General features: G+C 41.0%; 1 protein-coding gene across 1 annotated transcript in view; it reads left to right on the top strand.

The window, feature by feature from the left end:
- The first annotated feature begins 1,461 nt into the window (after positions 1–1,461).
- Positions 1,462–21,577, top strand: part of atp1a3a (ATPase Na+/K+ transporting subunit alpha 3a) — a 34,825-nt gene continuing 14,709 nt past the window's right edge. The window contains exons 1-5 of the mRNA XM_078175861.1: positions 1,462–1,933; positions 17,353–17,466; positions 19,305–19,364; positions 19,739–19,942; positions 20,973–21,086. Coding sequence (XP_078031987.1) covers positions 1,928–1,933; positions 17,353–17,466; positions 19,305–19,364; positions 19,739–19,942; positions 20,973–21,086 — 498 coding nt within the window. The 5' untranslated portion in view covers positions 1,462–1,927. The remainder of the gene's footprint in view (positions 1,934–17,352; positions 17,467–19,304; positions 19,365–19,738; positions 19,943–20,972; positions 21,087–21,577) is intronic.

Here is a 21,577-nt window from a genome sequence, read left to right as displayed (position 1 = left end):
GGCTAGAGGCTGGATTACTAACTAATATATTTGACAGTGCTGTGCGCAGGAAGGCCAAACTTACAACTGCAGATACCTTACACTCATTACACTTAGAGCTTGAGCTGCTTCCATTCTTAGGGTCCTAAGAACCAGCAAGAATCTATATTCCTTTTGCCGTACAGGTATTGAACACAGAGTGATTGCACAAGGGAGCACAGTTATTTTATAAAATGTGCTCACTTAATGTATTTCTGCAACCTGCATATATGCACTATTGTAGCTTGTACATTGTATATTTGTACGTTAATGGTGTATTGTGTTATGTGTTTGTATGAACCTTTGCTGTATTTGAGAGAAGTCAAAAACAAATTTCCACCGAGGGACAATAACATCTGTTTATCTATAATTTTTAGGATGTGTCTTGTGAAGGGACTCTGTGGGAAAAAACAAGTTTTATGTACTTTATTATTTTGGTTTACATGGTGAGTATTCTTAAATAAATGTCTGTTTAGTGACATTATCACAAACAAACACAAATTACTGTCAGTAATATTTCAGCACATGAATGCTGGTTGCAGTGGACTTAATGGAAATTTGTATAGGCAACAGCATACAAACTGCACAGAAGATAGGTTAGAGGTCATATCCGGCCATATTTATGCCTTAGATGTTGTCAAAAATGTTGATTTTTCAATTCATTTAAATTCATTTTTCACAATATTGATACGGCACAAGCTGTGCTTTCTTGCTCTATCTTAATGTTAACATTTACTACAGTTATTCTGCTGTTCTGTGCCATTAACCAAGTGAAGAAAATTTGTGGATGCCATGTTGTAGTCTTGTTATATTTATCTTTTAATAAAAAATTAAACTTATGATCTCAATGTCAATGTTTCCCCATGGTATCGAAAGTAGCGTTAAATATAGATATTTTTCAAGGAATTGTATCAAAATAAGAAACTCCAGTGACAACACCATGGCTTAGAGTTGCTATGCTACAACAGGCAACCACGCACCATCATACAAAATAAGTACTGGCGAATCACAGTCATCAATACACTCAATGAACTGTTATTATTGTTGCTACCAGTTCAAATATCACAGTGTAGGCTACTACAGATTTGCATGTGGTTTGTCAAAGTGGTGTTGCTTGACTGCTGTGGGTAAAATCAATGTCACACAGTCTACTGTCTCTCTGTTTCATCAATTTTAAATATATTAATTTAATGTATTTCTTTCTGAGTGAGGGGACCCCAGGACTCACTTGGCAAACTTAATAAAATCCTCTCACATTAATCAGTTATTCTCCTTTTCCTTGTTTCAAAACAGTATCTATGCCTTACGGGCTAAGATGAACATGATTTGATCAACATATTCGGTATCATGTGTACGCATCTTATGCGCGTGTACGCATGAAACTACCTTGTTGGTTTCAACCGCGGAGTAACAACCAGGGAACCCTGAGTGCTGCGGCGACCTGAGCACAGCCGCGGAGGGAGACAGCATCCGAAGAAGAAGCCTGCCGTCCGGGTCTACTTTCCAACGGCATCATTTGCGCCTCACAGGGAGAAGGCTGGTGAAGTGTCACCATCGGCTGCGTGTCATTTAACGTTTTATGACAAAAAAATAAACCCTCTCGATTATTATCTGAACCGGGTGCAGCTTCGCCGAGGTGTTCGATGAAACTTTGCCTTGCGAGGTTACCATATGCCCGCTCCACCTGAAAAAATGATATTTTAGGGTATTATGTTAGCTAGTTAATTAATTTGTGTCAGTAAAGTTAGAGCAATAACGTTGTCTGTCAACTGAGAGGAGACATTTTTTTTCTTCTCATCATCAGACGACTGTTTCCTGCCCTGTCTCCCCGCCTTAAAGCCAGCTATTCTGGTTGAATCAAGCCCAAAAGCGATTCATCTTCTGAGGAGACCCGACTGACTGCGCCGAAATGGGGGTAAGGGCTAAATTTATCCTTTGTGATTTTAGCTAACGTTATTACGCAGTTAAAATGTTGGTTATGTTAACGTTATGGTTAGCTGTACAGTCTGGATGTGGTGACGGTAAGGGTTAGTCAGTGTATCGGTGAAGGAAAGGGTTAAAGTGTATGGAGGCACAGGCATGATGTTAGAATGACATTGAACACTGGATATATAACGTTGTGGTTTGTTTTAGCTAGCTTACCTGTTCACGTTATGTGGCAAACTGCTTAAACCGCATTGATGCATTCAATGTCGTTCTGTCAAACAGTAATTGCCTTTGGGATTACGTTAGGTGTCTGCCCTTAACGTCGGTTAGCACATCAAATCAATGCGTTGCAATTTATGATAACGACTAGGATTATCAGGTAATGGAGGGGATGTTTTTTGTCTGGACACAGCCTCTTTTTCTGAGGAACATGCGCCAGATTAGTGAGCCAGTCCTCCGCATCCAGAGTCCAGTCGGTGCGACAGAACCGGTGCAGGGTGGTTACGCGTTACAGTAACGCTCCTCAGTCTCAGTAGTCTGTACAGCTCTCAACAAAATAAAAAAAAGTCACTATTTCTATCACCCCATCACAATTAAGTTGATCAACCAAGCAGCCATTTGCCACCTGCAAATTCTGATAAATGTTCCTCAGTGGATGAGAGGCAGTGGAGTGTACTTTGACAGCGGCAGAGATACACAGCTTCAAATTTAATCACTAATCATTAACATAACCATTTGACATCTACATGGTTTGGTTTCATCTTCATTCACAGCAAACACACATATGTTACCTTCATTTTTAAGCTGCCAGAGAAGCATCCTGGCGATTTCGGAGCTGTAACGCAAAAGTAATGTAACGAGCAACTGAACCAAATAAGAGACCGGGCCCAGTGTGCCGACCAGCGTCATTTATCTGAACCAGAAATAAGGGATTAATGTGTTTGTAACAAGCATCGGTTATGTAGTGGCTGGAAAATGTGCTGCTTTATTCGCCGGTTTCCAAAAAACGAGATTACACCGACGGAACATCTGGCACCCGGAGCTGGACCCGCTGCGGACGATTGAGGGAATTCACAGCTCCTAAATACACGATTAGTCACACTGCACAATGACACGAGCGAGTCCGGCCAGAAAAGGAATAGTTTGTGGATGATATGCAGGTGAAACGCGCCATTACGCACGGGAATATGCAACCTGCTGATGGTGAAAACCGCAGCCCCGACTGCGGAATATCATGCCATTCCTCCCAGTCTGACTGCAGCAACTCTTAATCAGCAAATACATGTGTTTTGTTAATTATTCACAATAAAGCAGAGCTAACTGACAGTCGTGAATCTGTAATGTTATTTGGAAGTAATGAAATGGAAGTGGGTGGGGGGTGGGAATCAAAACGATGAAGGCTATGACTTTATTTCTCCTCATTTTTTTCTGCCAACCATTTGGTGCATTTTCATTCAAACATTACATAATGCGAGGATGCGTCGTGTCGCTGTCATTGACGCTGCTGGGCTTGGTGAGGATGTAGGTGCAGCTTAGGTCTGGGTACCAAATGGGCACAGACAAGTGCGTCAAAATGGTTCCTCAGCGATGGTCAACCCCCACCCCTCCACCCTCCCACTCCTATAAATGCCGACGGATGGGTCCCAAAGGAACGTGCTCTCCACAAGGGTAGACACAGCCAACACCTCCACCTTCTCCTTTTACCCCAGCAGCCCCAACAAAACACTGATCTGTCAGGTCATGAAGGACATCCTGTTCCAGCATCTAAATGTAGACTTCATGATGTCATTCTTGCAGAAAAATGACTGTTACCTCCCTGTAGTGTTATTATAAGGCGTTATTCCCTGTCCCTACTCAGCAGTGAGGTAATACTTTAAAGGGCTTTATGAAATGTATCATCTCCTGCAGCATGCTGCATTTTTATGTAGAATAGAAATGTGTACTGTAGGACCATAGCTGTAGATGGACCATGGTGTCATGGTCCATCTGTGCTAATGAAGTATGATAGGCAGTGGTTTCTACTCTGCTCTACATCCGGGTTTGGGGGAACGGGATGAGCGAGCAGTCAGGCCCGACTGTGGAAATGGTGCTGCTCTGTCATGGTTTGTGATGCAGTCCACTTGACTGCTGGAGGGAAAAACCATGCACCACGCAACTCTAACTACTGCGTCACAGAGAGGAGGACAGTGTGTGTGTGTGTGTGTGTGTGTGTGTGCATGGGGGGAGTGGAAACTCCTATGTGGAGGATGTGTGCCTTTCGGGGGGGTGGAGTGAGAGGAGATTTGGGAGAAATGGGCAGTTGTGGGGGTGGGGGAGACCAGAGGGAGCCTCAGTTGACACAGCAACTGGTGCCATTTGATCCGTGCCAATCAATTGACAGGAGCTGTTGTTGCAGGAGGCAATGATCTCGTTGGTGGGCGAAAGAATAGATGGCAAAGATGAAACAAAGGTCAGCCACTGTGCGGAAGGCCTCACAGGGAGGTCATGTTCAGAGGAAAACTGACTACAGTAAGATTCAGTGATTGACACTGAATGATGGAGGTAGAGAGATGGAGAGCTAGAAAGTGATGCCTTCGTGGTGAGTCACCTTGAGAAGGGTGAATACTGGAAAAGATGGAGGAGGGAAGGAATGCCACAAAGAGATGCCTGGGATGTTGCTTATGTGCAGTGATGACACAGAGGAAGGAGCAATGGTGGAGCTTCAGGGGGTGGAATGCTGAACACTGAGATACAGACAGATATACATATATATATATAGATATACAGATATATAAAGAGATATATGAGGATTAATGCATCTGCTGGTATCCCACAATGCACTTGGTGAGGAAGCGTCAGGAGAAGGGCCAATCGCAGTGGGGAATGAATGGTGTGTGGTGTGGCTGTGTGTGTGTGTGTGTGTGTGTGTGTGTGGCAGGCAGCTTGGCTAAACCTCTTCTCATTAATGGTGTCTAATCCATGCATAATGGAGCTGATACAGTAGCTCTCAATATAAAGAGGTCTTTTCATTGTAGTTTCTCCTTTTCAGTCTTGATAATAATTGTCTTCACTGTAGCTCATTAAAATCAGCACAAAGAATCATGCACCAGGATGTGTAACTGTTCTTTATGCACTAGAGATACATCTCAATATTAAACACCCAATACTGGGAATTACGCTTCTGAATAACTTCATAATCCATCACGAGTGGTTGAGCAGCTATCATTTTGAAAAGTAAAGGAGACCATCAATAGAGTAATAGCCTTGCAGCCGGCACACTAACCAGTAAAAAATATGTCAAACTCCTATCCACAGAAAAACAACATGACTGGATTGCATTATGTTGCATTAAGTTGTTCCATTAGTGAAACCAGTTATTGTTTTTTGTGGGACGTTGGTTTACACTGTGCAAATATCCTGTGGCAAATTAATGAGAACCAGTGTTTGGATGAGTCAGATTTCACCTTTCAGTGCATAATGCACATTTAATGAGCAGTTCCTAAGAAATTCTCAGCTGTTTCATCATAGGTTGGTTCTAAAAGCCTTTATTTGACTGACAATACAGATGTTTATTTTGAATATAAAACCACTCTTGATTAAATTGAGAACTAACAGGGCCAAGCATAAGCATGGAGGGGGGCTGTTTCCACAATTTCTTCCTTTTGGATGCATGCTGCTGCTACCTGGTTGTAGTGTTGCACGGTATACCGGTACTAAAATAGTACCGCGGTACTAGAGTATTCCAAACGGTACTATACTGCATTTGGAAAATACCGGTACTTTGAAATTGATTCAATTCATTAATTTAGTTAATTTATTTTACTCATTTATGCACACAAACGCCTTTCTTGTTCCTATTGGAGCACAGATTGCGCAAGTGGTGTGTATGACAACACCTGTATCAACATTCGCAGCTGGCCCAAGAGAAAGTCTGCCTCGCAAAGGGAGACAACATGAGACAACACCAACTTAGTGAAACATTTGAGCAACCAAACCGTGACGTCCGTACTGAGGTACTTACCGAACCATGATTTTTTTGGTACCGTTACACCCCTACTATTTATTGTTCTAACGGTTTGTATCCAAAAGGACTTTTCCTTAGGAAAAGTACAGAAGAGTATCGAAAAGTATCGAAATTCATATTGGTATTGGTACCGAAACAAAGATTTTGGTATCGTGACAACACTACCTGGTTGCTACCTTTACATAAAGCTCTGACTTCACCCGCGCACTGTAATTGACTCACAGCTACACACCCATAGACGTCCCAGTCAGAGCAAAATAAGAAGGAAATAAGACAATAAAGGCAGAGGGCAGGGTGCCTGCAGATAAATACACCACTACCCACGTCTGGTGGATCATAAGTCATGATTGAGAGGGATTACCTTTGTATGACTCTATACATTGTTTGTTTGTTTTTAGAAAAATCCAGCATAGTATATACAGTACAGGCCAAAAGTTTGGACACACCTTCTCATTCAATGCTTTTTCTTTATTTTCATGACTATTTACATTGTAGATTCTCACTGAAGGCATCAAAACTATGAATGAACACATGTGGAGTTATGTACTTAACAAAAAAAGGTGAAATAACTGAAAACATGTTTTATATTCTAGTTTCTTCAAAATAGCCACCCTTTGCTCTGATTACTGCTTTGCACACTCTTGGCATTCTCTCCATGAGCTTCAAGAGGTAGTCACCTGAAATGGTTTCCACTTCACAGGTGTGCCTTATCAGGGTTAATTAGTGGAATTTCTTGCTTTATCAATGAGGTTGGGACCATCAGTTGTGTTGTGCAGAAGTCAGGTTAATACACAGCCGACAGCCCTATTGGACAACTGTTAAAATTCATATTATGGCAAGAACCAATCAGCTAACTAAAGAAAAACGAGTGGCCATCATTACTTTAAGAAATGAAGGTCAGTCAGTCCGGAAAATTGCAAAAACTTTAAATGTGTCCCCAAGTGGAGTCGCAAAAACCATCAAGCGCTACAACGAAACTGGCACACATGAGGACCGACCCAGGAAAGGAAGACCAAGAGTCACCTCTGCTTCTGAGGATAAGTTCATCCGAGTCACCAGCCTCAGAAATGGCAAGTTAACAGCAGCTCAGATCAGAGACCAGATGAATGCCACACAGAGTTCTAGCAGCAGACCCATCTCTAGAACAACTGTTAAGAGGAGACTGCGCCAATCAGGCCTTCATGGTCAAATAGCTGCTAGGAAACCACTGCTAAGGAGAGGCAACAAGCAGAAGAGATTTGTTTGGGCCAAGAAACACAAGGAATGGACATTAGACCAGTGGAAATCTGTGCTTTGGTCTGATGAGTCCAAATTTGAGATCTTTGGTTCCAACCGCCGTGTCTTTGTGAGACGCAGAAAAGGTGAACGGATGGATTCCACATGCCTGGTTCCCACTGTGAAGCATGGAGGAGGAGGTGTGATGGTGTGGGGGTGTTTTGCTGGTAACACTGTTGGGGATTTATTCAAAATTGAAGGCACGCTGAACCAGCATGGCTACCACAGCATCCTGCAGCGACATGCCATCCCATCCGGTTTGCGTTTAGTTGGACCATCATTTATTTTTCAACAGGACAATGACCCCAAACACACCTCCAGGCTGTGTAAGGGCTATTTGACCAAGAAGGAGAGTGATGGAGTGCTGCGGCAGATGACCTGGCCTCCACAGTCACCGGACCTGAACCCAATCGAGATGGTTTGGGGTGAGCTGGACCGCAGAGTGAAGGCAAAGGGGCCAACAAGTGCTAAACACCTCTGGGAACTCCTTCAAGACTGTTGGAAAACCATTTCAGGTGACTACCTCTTGAAGCTCATGGAGAGAATGCCAAGAGTGTGCAAAGCAGTAATCAGAGCAAAGGGTGGCTATTTTGAAGAAACTAGAATATAAAACATGTTTTCAGTTATTTCACCTTTTTTTGTTAAGTACATAACTCCACATGTGTTCATTCATAGTTTTGATGCCTTCAGTGAGAATCTACAATGTAAATAGTCATGAAAATAAAGAAAACGCATTGAATGAGAAGGTGTGTCCAAACTTTTGGCCTGTACTGTATGTTTAAAATAGCTAGATTTATTGCAATTGCCATTGTGTTACACTACAGACAAGTCTGTACATAATGACTGGCTACTTAATACCTTTTTTTTTTTTTGGCAAAACAGTAAACCTCTGCATACCTTTACCCACTGACTAAAGTAATCAATAGGGAGTGTCTTTGTTAGAGTTAATGTTAATGCAGCTTTGGAGAATTGCAGATCATTTTTCAAGCACAAAGGAGAGAGGGGGGGATGACATGCAGCAAAGGGCCACAGGCTGGACTCGAACCCAGGCCGCTGCGGCAACAGCCTTGTACATGGGGCGCCTGCTCTACCACTAAGCCACCGATGCCCCATCCAAATTACATTTAAATTAATGCATGCAGGCACAAAGCAGGTGCATGCATAGTAATCTTATTGCTATGTGGTTCAAGAAATGGGGCTAAATTTCTTGGGTTGAAGCTGAATTATAAGTCCATGTTACTCTGCCTGTTAGAAGCATGAATTTCACAGTGCTATTCTGCTTCGTTTCTTTTTAATAAAAAGGTACAGTCCCGGAATGGGGAGACAGAGTTGTCTCACCTTTAAGCCAGCAGCGGAGTTACTTATAGTGCGAAATTGACATCTGTTTAAAAGGGACAGCTTGCAGGACAGGACCATGAACAGGATGGGTGTGACGCTTTGATTGTTATTTCAATTTTAAGACATGCTATCGTTTATGAAGCACTGCTGACGTGTATGTTATATGTCACACCAGAGGCTGACGCTGTTGTTTTACATGTCACACTTGTCACGCCTCTTTAGCTTCCAGGATTCTAGCATGCTGTCAAAAACTACACACTGGAGTGTCATGATGCTGCCGTTGTTTGGTTCTGTGTTAAAATGCAAAGGCGGTGTAAAGAAGGGACTTCATAGCGGCCCTATAGCACAATATTTATGTAAAAATGGCCATTGAAAGTAGTAGAATAGCATACTAAACTAATGGTTTCACATGTCCCGTCGTGCTCGGGTAGGGTATCCACACTCTATACTGCAACACCACATATGTTCTCATGGCCGAGGACCTTGTTGCATAACTGCCTCAATCTGTCAATATTTCATCAACACTGCCTCTCAACCTCGTGTCCCTTAGTAGTTTCCATCTGTGTGGGAGTGTGTGTAAAATAGCTTGGATCCATACCACTGCAAATCACTGATTAGGGGTTTCCAATGCCACTGATTGAGTTCGATGTTTAGTTCATTGTGGATTTCCTGGGATGCACTGTGAGGTCACTTTGACATCACTTCCTGTTTGCTGGGTGACTTAGGTGTCAAGGGTAACTAGTTTTCCATGCCTTCTACAACACCACCATACGCGAATGGCAGAGAGGATGACAGAATACACTGCACACATAAGTTTATCTGCATAAACATTAGAGCACTATTACATAACACACCCTCTTTTTAAGTGCATCATTAAAAAATTCCAATACCCCCCTCCCCTCCCCCACAGTTGATTTCAATTATTTAGATGGGCACAGCGGATTGGATGTTGCTAGGAAACCTCACATCCCCCATCTATCAACCCATTGGAAGTAGACGCTGTCAGTCTGATTCTGTCAACAACTGCCATTTTCTATCACACTCTCAGACATGCTGCGCTGCGGGAGGTGACACACTGCTAAATGGTGGGAAACAGCACAAAATCTCTGGTCTTATTTTTTTATGTACGCTGACAGCCACTCAAGCTTCCACTGTTCAAATACAAAAACAAATCAAACTGATGGCTTATCTCACTGTGGATTACATCTGCATTTGTCCCTGGAAACACATGTACTGAGTTAAAACACAGCGTCGTCATCACAAGTGTGGCTCAGACTGCCTCCTCTTGATTAAACCTTGGTACAGATGAGTAGATCAGAGTAGAAGAGAGCAGAGAAACAGATGGGCAGCCCGGAGGGAGGAGAATGTAAACAAAGTGGGAGGGTGGAGGGAGGGATAGATGATGTAGTGTAGGACCCCTCTGACTGCTTGTGTGTGTGTGTGTGTGTGTGTGTGCTTGTCAGTCCATCAGTATTTTCTAGGTCGGTCAGTTCACTGATCTGTGTGATAATCCATTTCTTTGTGCGTGTGTGGTTACCATGATCCACTGTGGCACCACCAGAGCTACTGAACTCTACTGGAGGCAATACACACTGGCAAGATCTACCATTCAGAAATTCTGAGTTAGAGTTGTACCATTTTGGTCACTAGAACATCATTAAGTATAGTTTATAAACAGGGTGAACATGGCTAAATGTTGGATGGTTCAGTGCCAGCTGGTGACTGTTTTACCCAGGTTTTATAGTATGGAGCTGCTGTTACAGTTTACTTTTGCTCGGTTGTAAATAATCATATGGGCAGATACCAGCACTGCAACAGGCAACAGTTCAGCAATATCCCGCTGTTGTGTAAAATGACCAATATGATAATAAACTAAATTAAAATTATGGAAATTAATTAGGAAATCTATATCTTAGAGAAGCTGATCTTCACAACTGATACCCCTTCTTCTCATTCCAGCTCATTTTAAGGCTCTTTTCCACAATAAATAATATGATCATCATGTTTCCTGATCCATACCTTTTAATTAATGCTGGGTTTATGAATTATTGTGATTATTTTGAAACCCTGCGATTTACAGATCAAAATGTCCCTGTTTGAAGTCTGAGATTTGACCAGTGATTTCAGCAGATTAGAAAATGGCTTATCCAGCCTTCCTCAGACCTGTGGTGCTCTGTGCTGCCGGCCAGGCTGGACACAGAATACCAGCAGATAGAGCAGACTACAAATGTTGAGCACATACAATATGTCCCGTAGCTCAGCACTGAACATCTGGATGCTGCTGAGACCTCTTCAGGTTTTACAGCCTGTAACTTGACTGAGAACAGGCATTACGTACTTAAGCGAGGGAGGTGAAAATATCCCCTGTGTTAATTCAGTTTCAGTCAAGAGCAGTATACATCTGTGCACTGTATACTGTAAATAATAATAATTTGTGGAATTCAAGGCATAGAAAAATGTCTGGATATGTGACACATGACAGCCTTTCCCAAAAGGATGGTGTAGCATCCTTGAAAAATAGGCAATATTCCTGCCCTGGTTTGGTTCAGTAATGACCTTGAAAGTCATATGTATGTAAAATTAAAACTGGTGGGGGAATATATTGCCCTTGATAATTAGAAGTTCATATTCCCCATTTCACCCTGCTCATATTTTTTTCATCAAGTGGTCAAATATTTATGTGTGAATGTGACATGGGTCCCCTGTGGGCCTGTATGTGATAATGACGAGGTTGGAGAAAGCCAAGTATGTTGCCTCAAGCAGCAGAAAATATTGAACCTCAGAAAAGGTCCAACACAACCATAGATTGACAATTAACAAAAAAAAAAAACCCTCTGTCAGGCCTACTGCCAGTTTCCGCTAACCTGTAATAATACTTATTGGGTTGTAGTGTATTTGCCATTATGCAGTACAGATGTATTAGGTGTCTTTGTGGTGCTTCTGTGACTTCATACATCTTAAGATGCTGCAGCACTGTAGGGTGAGGTCTGTTTCGTGCCTGAGTATTTGGCCTTGTCGCCTCTGCAGTTATCATCCTGAATGAATGTATGCACACATGAGCTCGAGGGGCAGAGGAGAGGAGGAGCCGAAGTAGCAAACGTCTAGAAATAAAAGACGCTGCAGTGCACATCTACATGTTTTGTGAATTTGATGTAAACTGTGGAGGCAGGAGATGGTTTTATGTAGCCTGTATTTTGATGTGCAGTTTTCCAGCAGTCACATTGTGCTTTTTGGTGCTTCGATTATCAAGTTTCGTTGTTAAGGATCACTGTGAGGTGTTAATTTGTCTAATCTTTCAAAGTAAATTTCTAGTGCACTGGAAAGCTTTCTTGCTTACTTTTCATTTCAGTATTTGGAGTTATTGGAATCAAAATCAGCACAGAAATCTGTTTTTAGCAACTGATGATCCTGAGTCGTTTAGTTAAATTTAGACACTAAAGGAAATAGATTTGATTAAAGGATAAAACATGTATTACAAGTTCCACCTTTTATCATTCTTTGTCACTCCGTCTTTGTGATACTCATACACATGAATGATACGACAGTGATACTCTATGAAATTAGGATACTTGATACATGATTAACTTTATAACTGCTCAAACTAATTGAGAAGATGAAGATATTAAGATGGAGTCAGGAAGGTGGCCAATTGTAAATGGAAATAAATCTACCAATTTACTTGACTGGTTCATTTTACTTTTTTTTTACTTTGAACACATTCTCATTTATTCAGTGCAGTGTTTCCCATTAATTTCCCAGACTGTGGCCCCTTGCCGCAGAATAAACTGTCCCACTACAATTTAATAATGAACTGAAATATTTTTATACTTCTCATAAGAACATAAAAGATCATCAGTGTCATTATATTTTTAGTCCAATAACCAATTAACCAAATTATTTGAAAATGTGCTACTTTGGCTCTAAAGCCAGGCCTGTCTCTGTCTGCAGTCACCACTCTATAGCCTCGGTCAGTGTCCTCCCCACAAGACCACTAATTGATTGGTCACGTTAGGAGTAATGGCCTGTCAACGCTGAAGGCTGCCTGCAACTGAACTGTGTGTCACACGTAAGGCAGCAAATATTACAGGAGTTGTAATAAACATCACAGTCCTCTACGCCTAAGTCACAAAAGCAACCCTAACCCTAACCAGTGTTTCTGCTGGGAGCAATCTGCCGTTATTAAAATAAATCACTGGATGTAGCTTCAGTTGTAGGCTGATGTAGACCTTCCGATGTGCATTTGACCCATTCATATAAGTCAGCCATCACTCTGTTTGTCACAGTGAGTAGATAGTCCAGCTTGCAGCGTGGTTCATACACTCCTCTGATAGACCAGAGAACTGTAGAGTGAGACTGGGCTTCATGATCAAAACAGATTTGTGTCGTGTCAGAACAAAAAATGGTTCTTCTATTTTTTTTTTTTTTTTTTTTTTTTTTTTTTTTTTTTAAGATAATGTTGAAAGGTGTGTTTGTCACACCAATTTTAATTTTTACTGCAAATGTATATCAGGGCAAGGTATAGACTGGCACCCTATCGCAAAAAATAAATTTGAAAATAATCCTACCCCTAACCCTGAGTCTCACAATACCCTGTGGGAAACACTGGTGCATGTAAACTCAAGAAGGGCTGTAGACCTTTCAACACTATAAATAAGTGAATGAGTAAGGATGAATGAGAAACTGGGGTTGAAACGACGGAAGAGAGAGAGAGAGAGAGTGACTGAGAGGGATTATTGTTGTTCAGTGGGTTAATCTGTCAGTGTAGTAAACAGCAGTAATCTGATGGCCTGCTGGACGAGACTGCCTGGGGAACACTGCACCTCCTAACAGATGGCAAAACACACACACACTCACACACACATATGAACATACAGGGTATGCGGACTCACACATACACACAGAAGAACACCAGCATGGAAAAATGCTCACGTTTGCAGTCAAGCACAAAATAAACATGAGTACAACTGCACAGATGGAATAAAAGCATTACTCACTAGAGAACACTAAAAAGCACACATATGCATAGTAAAATTGTGTACACATACGATACACTGTGTGCAGTGAATGCACACAAGCAATATGAAGACACATGTAAAATGTAATTCCCACACATATAAAGTTGCATGTGGGAGTCAGTCAACTTCAATGTCTTCTTTACAGTCACCTGTGGTCATCCATTTCAAATGTGTATTTTGGACAAAAATCACGCACACTACTCAAAAGAAGTCTTTAAAATACTCCATATATTTGGCAATAATCAATACAGTTGTCTGTCAAATTAATGATTAACTAAGAAACAAACGCAATAAAAAAATTTGGAGAATTTACTGTACAAAGAAAATAACATGACTGGCCACTATACCTCCTAAAAGAGAGGCTTTATATTTGGTATCAATAAAAGATAAGTCAATCCCTTTAAGAGTACATACACAATGCATTCATAGAAAAATTAACATTCACACGTTGGAGGTTAGTATCATGCTTACATTCGTTGAAATCACTGAAAAACTATTTTACATGTGCACACTCTAAAATAAAATAATAGTCTGCACAGAGGATTTGTCTAAGCGGAAGACAAATGTGTCTGTGTCTGTTTTGTCGACTGTAACAAGCCAACACCCTGCTAGGTTTTCATTGCAGTTAGAAAAAAAACAGATGTTAAACAGGATAAAACAGCCATCAAATCAGTGTGAAACCTCTCAGCGTAGACTAATCCACATAAGAGCTTTCCCAAAGTAAGTCGGCTCTCATGCAGGGTTGCAGAGTATGAATCTCAATATGTGTTTTTTTAACAGGACATTTTTACACATCTGTATAAAGGTTGGATTATAGTGAACATCTGTCTGATGAGCAAATGTCAAGTCGAAATGCACTCCTGTTAAAAAAGTAGTCACACATGTCATCGTGCATCATAAAAACACTTCAGGGAAATGTCAGCTGAGCTGAGGCTGAAAGTCACATTTAAATGAACTTCATAAGGCTAAGTAGGCTATTTAATTTTCTTAAAATTAGTAAGTTAAATTTCCTCAAGCAATTAATTCACTAAATTAAGCATACTTCACTTTATTCTTCCTGTTTCCTAAACCCAATTAGCATGTAATTAAATGTCTTAGTGTGTCTTTGCTCCTAAAAATATCCACCTGTAGCCCTCAGTGGTTAGATAGCTAAATTATGATTGTTAAGATCAACATGTTGCCTTGATGGGGTATGATTTTTTTCTCCAATGTCTTGTTGTTATTTTTGTCTCATAATTTTCTTGTTGCTGCCTTTTTTGTTGTTTGTCTAGTGTTAAAACTAGAATTGCAGCCTGCTCAGTTATTTAAAAAATGATATTTTTATTGCTAAGTTAGGTGTTGCCTTTGAAGCAGCCATCTGTTCTAAAGCCTCATCCCCTAATTGTGTTGGTAAAAAGATGACCAAGAGTTTTTAAAACAACCACTTAACTTTGCTGTGGCATTGCAGTGCCTTTGGGTGAGTAATGGAGGGTTTATTCATTTATTTGATGGAGTGCTTTCTTTTCTTTCCCTAAGGCTGGGTAAATCGGCACTCAATACCTTGAAGGTATCGACCAAAACAACCCAAGCAGTATTGAAACAATACCTGCATCAATTCTTTTTGTACCCAGATCTAGAAAAGTGACTGTGATGTGTGGTTTTGCAAGCGTTCCTTGCCTTAATGCACTGTGTGATTGGGCCACTACCACAGCTACAACCCATATAGTCTGCGGTGTGGTGAAGTCAGACGCCTTGTATGAGACAGAGTTGGCAGTTCAGTGTGCTGAGATGCCACTAAAACGTTTGAAAGTATGGCTGTTAGGGCAGCACACATTAACTGAAATATCAAAAATGGCCAAGTGCAATATCCAAATAGTAGGAGCTGCATTTTTTTGAAAAAGGTCAAATATGTCACAACATACCTTTATAAATGAAGCATTGTGGTGCTGCAGAGATGCCCCGGCCTAGGAATCATATTCCAGATGTAAGGGAACACACCGGTGTGGTATGAACACCAGCAAAAATCATCATCAACATTCCCCCCCCCTTCAAAAATGACCTTAGTCACAAAAATTGATGGGTATAGAAAAAATAAAAGGTAAAAGGTATCAAATGAAGTGTTGTAGTGGTATTGGCGTCACTTTAAGGGCACTGGTGTTCGTACTGGTAAAAAAACAAAAAAAAAGATACCCAGCTCTATTGTTTTCCCATTTCAATATCCACACAATGGTAAATTGAATAGAATTAATAGACTTTTCACAGCAGACATTTTGATTAGTCATAGCAGGAAAGACACAGGTGTTACCAATAACATTCATGATCACTTTGTTCTATTTAATGCACCACGCACAATACAAGGAGCCTGAAACCAAAATAGTTAAATGGAATTCAACCATCATTAGTTTTATCATTTACATCTGTCAACATGTATTGCATGAAAAGGGCTCATTGATGCTTTATAGTAACTTTCTACCACAGTAACTTCCTCAACACAGGTGGAACCACTTTGTAATGCATGTGGTTTCCATTAGTTCCACAAAATTACAGAATATTGTGACATTAGGTACACGCACAGACAGGGAGTCTGTTAAATTCTTTTTGTGAGGTAAAAGAATTGAAGCGGGTAAACTTACAGGACTGTAGTGTAAGTTTGGCAATTTGAGGTTCAGTGTTGGATGCAGGTGTATGTGACAGATATTAAAATCAAAACAACACAAACACACAGGTTTACAGATTTAAGTCAGATTTGCACACAGAAATATTCACATCCTGCCTTTCATTCGGCAGTTTTCAAGCAGCAGTGAGCCGAGCGGCTGGCTGACATTTTAATTCTTTACTAGAAACCCTCAGGATGTTCATCCTGGATGGTGCATGCTGGGTGACAGGGTAATTTAAGGAAAAGGCACTAATCCCCCAGGAGCATATGAACAAGCAGGAACTACACACCAGTATGAGTACTTGGTGACATATTTAGGCTAATGGGTTTGTTTGAGCAAAGTAGCTTCACCCTCATAATGCTGAAGACCTTTCAAAGTACAAGTTGCCCAGCAGCCGGGTCTCTAGAAATATACTGAATCTGATGTTTCCATAGACATAACGCTTTGCAATATTACCTTTATTCGTATTTAGTTGCATTACTGATGCCATATCTCACTAGTCCAAACACACACATCCACACACACAAATGTAGGACACTGGCAATTGTGAATATCCTATGATGCACGTTACAGATACTGACAGATTTATTCTCCTGTCCTGAGACCTTCTGGCATTTATTTTTTCCTTTATCTGTCTCTTTCCTGACTGCTTTAAGTTTGTCCTCCTCCTCTCAGACACAGCAGCAGCCTCTCGTCTAAACGACGGCCGCCCAAATAGCATCGGTGTAAATTGCAGTTTAAATGGAGCTCTAGAGACAGGCCTGTGCTCTAATGATGCCAGATCTAATCAGGAAGTGTCACATTCCCCTTCTCACACCAGGGGATTAAATCTAAGTTTGGATCTCAATCTAGATGTTTTGACTGGGTCTTAAGAAGAAACAAGTGGAGGAAAAATGAGATTGGCAGCCAAGAATGTTCTTAAAATCTTCTCATCAGGTGTTCATAATAAACTATGGGTTGGACTATCAATGTTTCCTTTGGTTTCTAAGTTAGGCTTTGGATTGTGTTGGTATAAAGTAGTGTGTAGTAATTGTTTAATATGTCTTGTTACCATGCAGTGAGAAAAGGGATAAGAGTGTCAGCTGTTTAAAAAGTAATATCACAGGACCAAACTTATCGACCCTGCCTTTGTGTGTTATAGTATGGACGGTCGGACAGCTACCGCGTGGCCACCACGCAGGACAAGGATGAGAAGGAGTCGCCCAAGAAGAAGGGAGGCAAGGATCTGGATGACCTCAAGAAGGAAGTTCCCATAGTAAGTTCACTGCTTCCTCCGTCCTGTGACCTCATTGTAATTTGTCACATCATTTTGGGTTTTTCTTCTCACCCACTTGGAATAACAGATTGGTGGCACACTAGTACCTGAAATATCTCATCTAAAATCAATTACAGAAAGACAGAGTAAACAAAAGCCTTGAAGTCCCGGCTGAGTAGTGAGGAGTTCACAGTTAGTGTATCCTGGCCTCACTCCAGCATTCACAAAACTGCGATCCAACTGTAATCTAATCTCCCTGTTTGAAAAGGAGATAACAGAGACGTGGTTTTCTGTGGCAGCTGGTGTACAGTAGTGGTACAGTGTAGTTTGAGCTAATATGCCAGAGCAATTTAATCCTGTTGTGGATTTTCTCCTGTACACTACAGGAAGCCAAACCCTTAGGATATCCCTTGTTATAAAACTGTATGAGCTGGGTCAGATACACATTTTTATCAGTCTTAAAATAAAAAATCTGAACAACAAACATTTGTAAAATGCCACATGACCGCTGATTAGAAATACAGTATTTAAAATGCTTTTTTTAATGGGGTCCAGTGCAGTGCTCACTCAACATAAAATGCACCAGGACTACATGACATCACTTACGGCAATTATTGTTGTAGAACTTTATTATTTCAACCCAGTGTTCACCCTAGGTTGACTGCTTTGGCCTGACGGACAAGCCACCACACCAAAGTCCATTCCCAAATTTAATTAACAATTAACACATTAACAATGTAACGTTAATTATAAGCTATGCTAATTTTTCAAATATTTATCACTTTTGGTGATCCAAATGAACCATTCTTCAAATTGGCATAAATTGTCATAAATAAAGTGTGAAATGTAACTGTAGAAAGATAATTCATTGTTGAGTCTCATTCCCAGGTCGTCAGATACAGGCGCTTTGGGTTGGGGGTGCGGTCTAACTACCAACCCAAAATGTTGGTATCTAACAATCTGGGAATGAGACTCAATAATCAACTACCATCCTCCAGCGTTACAAACAGAAAATATAATATGTCACTTTCAAAGCTGGTTCGCCTGTTACTCCTGTATTTCCTTCTACTCTTGTGCCTATTCTGTGCCAGCTTTCCAGGGTGCAGAGGCGGGTTGCGTCTAAGGTTGCTATGTGACTGTAACCAGCACTGTATCATAGCCTGTTTACCAGAAATCCTGAGTGCAGAGCTGATCTTCCAGGCATTGTTTTGTAAGTGTGTAGTTGGCCAAAAATATTGTCCGGAAGACAGATGTAAAGCTCTGGGTAGCCCTGTACTAAAATGATAAACTTTTTTTCTATATCCACCACAGACTGATATTTATGAAAGAAGGGAAAGAATTTAGGAGTTTAGATTTCAGACACTCAGTTGTCCTACCTTTTATTACAGACATGTGAACTAACCACAGACACTTTTAACAGAGTTTATGGACTCAAGGTGCTTCGCTGCAGAATAAATACTGGGGAAACACTGGAGAGGACATTTGGTGTTATTTTTGGCATTTAAAAAAAGGTGTTTTTTTGGCCTGGCTAGGGTTCCTGTTCTGTACAATTATAGGGGAAACATTGTCAACCACAGACCCACACGACAGTATGTAGGGCTCTATCTTATACAGTGATTTAAATTCATTTCCTTCTTTCAGTTAAATTGAAAGGGTCCATTTAGCAAATTATAAATACATTTTCTTAGAATTACTTTCTTCCCTAAAATGTGTATTCTTTGAACCATTGCTTGATAGTATCATTAGATTGCATATACAATGTATCTTGAATATCATCTTGAATTGATATCATAATTGACCGGTTGTTTAAGCTTACTTTGTATTTGAATTCTTTCTAGACGGAACACAAAATGTCTGTTGAGGAGGTTTGCCGGAAATACAGCACTGATATTGTCCAGGTAAGTCGTTCACTTCAGATCAAAAATCAGTTCAACTTAATACTTAGTGATTAATAATTGTTTCTATGCTGATGATTCAACATTTAATTAACAATTATTCACTTTACACTGACATACCAGTCAGTACACCTCCTTTACTAATCTATTTAGATTTTATAGTGTTTAACTTCTTTTGACAATACTTTCTTTCCTTCTTTTTTCTGCCCTCTTCTTCTATCTTAATTGTCATCATCCACCCTGTGTCCTTCCATTCCTGCTTCCTTTCTACACTTTCTGTAACTCCAACCTCTCCACTGCCCTCTTGCTTCTGTCCATTTATCTCTTCTTTAATCCATCTTCTGTCTTTTCCTCTCCATTCCTTCTGCCCCTCATAGGGTTTGACCAATGCCAAGGCAGCAGAGTACCTGGCCAGGGATGGCCTTAATGCCCTGACTCCACCCCCCACCACTCCAGAGTGGGTCAAGTTCTGTCGCCAGCTGTTTGGTGGCTTCTCCATCCTGCTTTGGATTGGTGCCATCCTCTGCTTCCTGGCCTACGCCATCCAGGCTGCCACAGAGGACGAGCCTGCTGGGGATAACGTAAGTGGAGAGTTGGAGGGATGAATGATCGTAGGATGAATCCTCAGTACCACCAATGTTTGTACAGTACCTGTGAGAGGCCAGATATCAAAAACCACCAGAGGGGATAAGAACATAGAGAGCTGTGAGTTGCTGCCAGTGTGTGTGCTCCCTGTCTTCCAGCACATCACTCAAAAAAAGATTTGTTGAGTCACTGCTCCTCAGGGATGTGGCTGTGTCAGTGATAAAGGTTGTGTCAGCCGTTTGTCTGAATCATGCCGGCCGACCCGTCTTTAGTGTGACAGACACCATCCTGTTAGCATCCACTTTGGGCCCGCCACGGGGAGCGTGTGACTCCTGGCGTTGGTAATGGCAGGGTAAGAGAAGGGCATTCATGGGTCAGCACTGTTTCATGTCGGGTCAGAGCACAGGGTAGAGCCAAGGACTGAGGCTAAGCGGCGCTGACACACAGCATGAAAGGACAAAATACTACAGAGTACAATAACAACAGTGATGAGTCAGCAGGAGTTACAAAGACTGTATCACACACCCAGAATATAAATTCACACTGTGATAACTGGTTACAGCTCTGTCAGAGGGTACAAGACATAGATGGAAGTGCTGTATGAGAGGACAGCTTAAAAGGCAGGAGTTGGACCTCCTAATGGTGATCCATTAAAGCATGAGACAATAGAACATAGTCATAAAACCACGACCAGAGTACAGTGCAAACAGATGGACAGCCTCCAGGTGTCTGAGTTCAAATCAAACAACATTCTGCTGTCAGCTACAGGATGAAAACATCAAATGATTGTGTTATTTACAGAAGCCTCAGCCTCCTGAAATAGCTCCTTTACCTCTCACACCACAGTGTGTGATGTCAGAATGTCTCACTCATTATCTTTCAACTTAGTCTCTCTGTCTGTGTCTCACCACTGGCCTGTTTCTTCTCTTCCGTTTCTGATACATTTTTAGATAAAGGTGAAGTCCATCAATTCATTTCTGCCTTAAACATGAAAGTCTCATCTTTCTCTCTCCCTTCTCTTTGTAGTTGTATCTGGGTATCGTGCTGTCAGCTGTCGTCATCATCACCGGCTGCTTCTCCTACTTCCAGGAAGCCAAGAGCTCCAAGATCATGGAGTCCTTTAAGAACATGGTCCCTCAGGTCTGTACTCTGTGCCATAAATCCATCTGCTCTGTTGCCACTACACTCAATGGTTAAACCAGTTTTCCTTTTTACTAATCTAGTCTATGTCTCGTCTACTCTAACCATTACAATCAGTACAAAAAATAGAAAAAACTGCAGGCAAGATTGAATATATGATTGCATAAGCTGCTGAAATGAAATAAAAATGAAGTTGAAAAAGAATCACAAGTTGCAACATGTCAACTTTAAGCTTCCAAGTGGGTTTTACCATAAATTTTTAGCACAAGCTTGCAAATCAAGAGCAAGATGGCGGAAGAAACACTAAGAGATAACAAAACCAATTTGAGAGTTTGTTTGAAGACGTGTTGAAGACCACCATGTCAGATTTCTTAGCGTTCATCATTTTGTCTTAATGCTGAGCAAATAAAATGTATATATAGTTTTAAGATTATAGGAAAGGGACACAATGTGTTTAGATTCTCAGAGCCAGGCATATTTTAATTTGTTAA

The sequence above is a fragment of the Epinephelus lanceolatus genome, chromosome 16 (assembly GCF_041903045.1).
Source record: "Epinephelus lanceolatus isolate andai-2023 chromosome 16, ASM4190304v1, whole genome shotgun sequence".
In the NCBI taxonomy this organism is placed as follows: Eukaryota; Metazoa; Chordata; class Actinopteri; order Perciformes; family Serranidae; genus Epinephelus; species Epinephelus lanceolatus.
The sequence above is the reverse complement of the archived record's forward strand: the minus strand, read 5'-3'. Positions and strand labels throughout refer to the sequence as shown.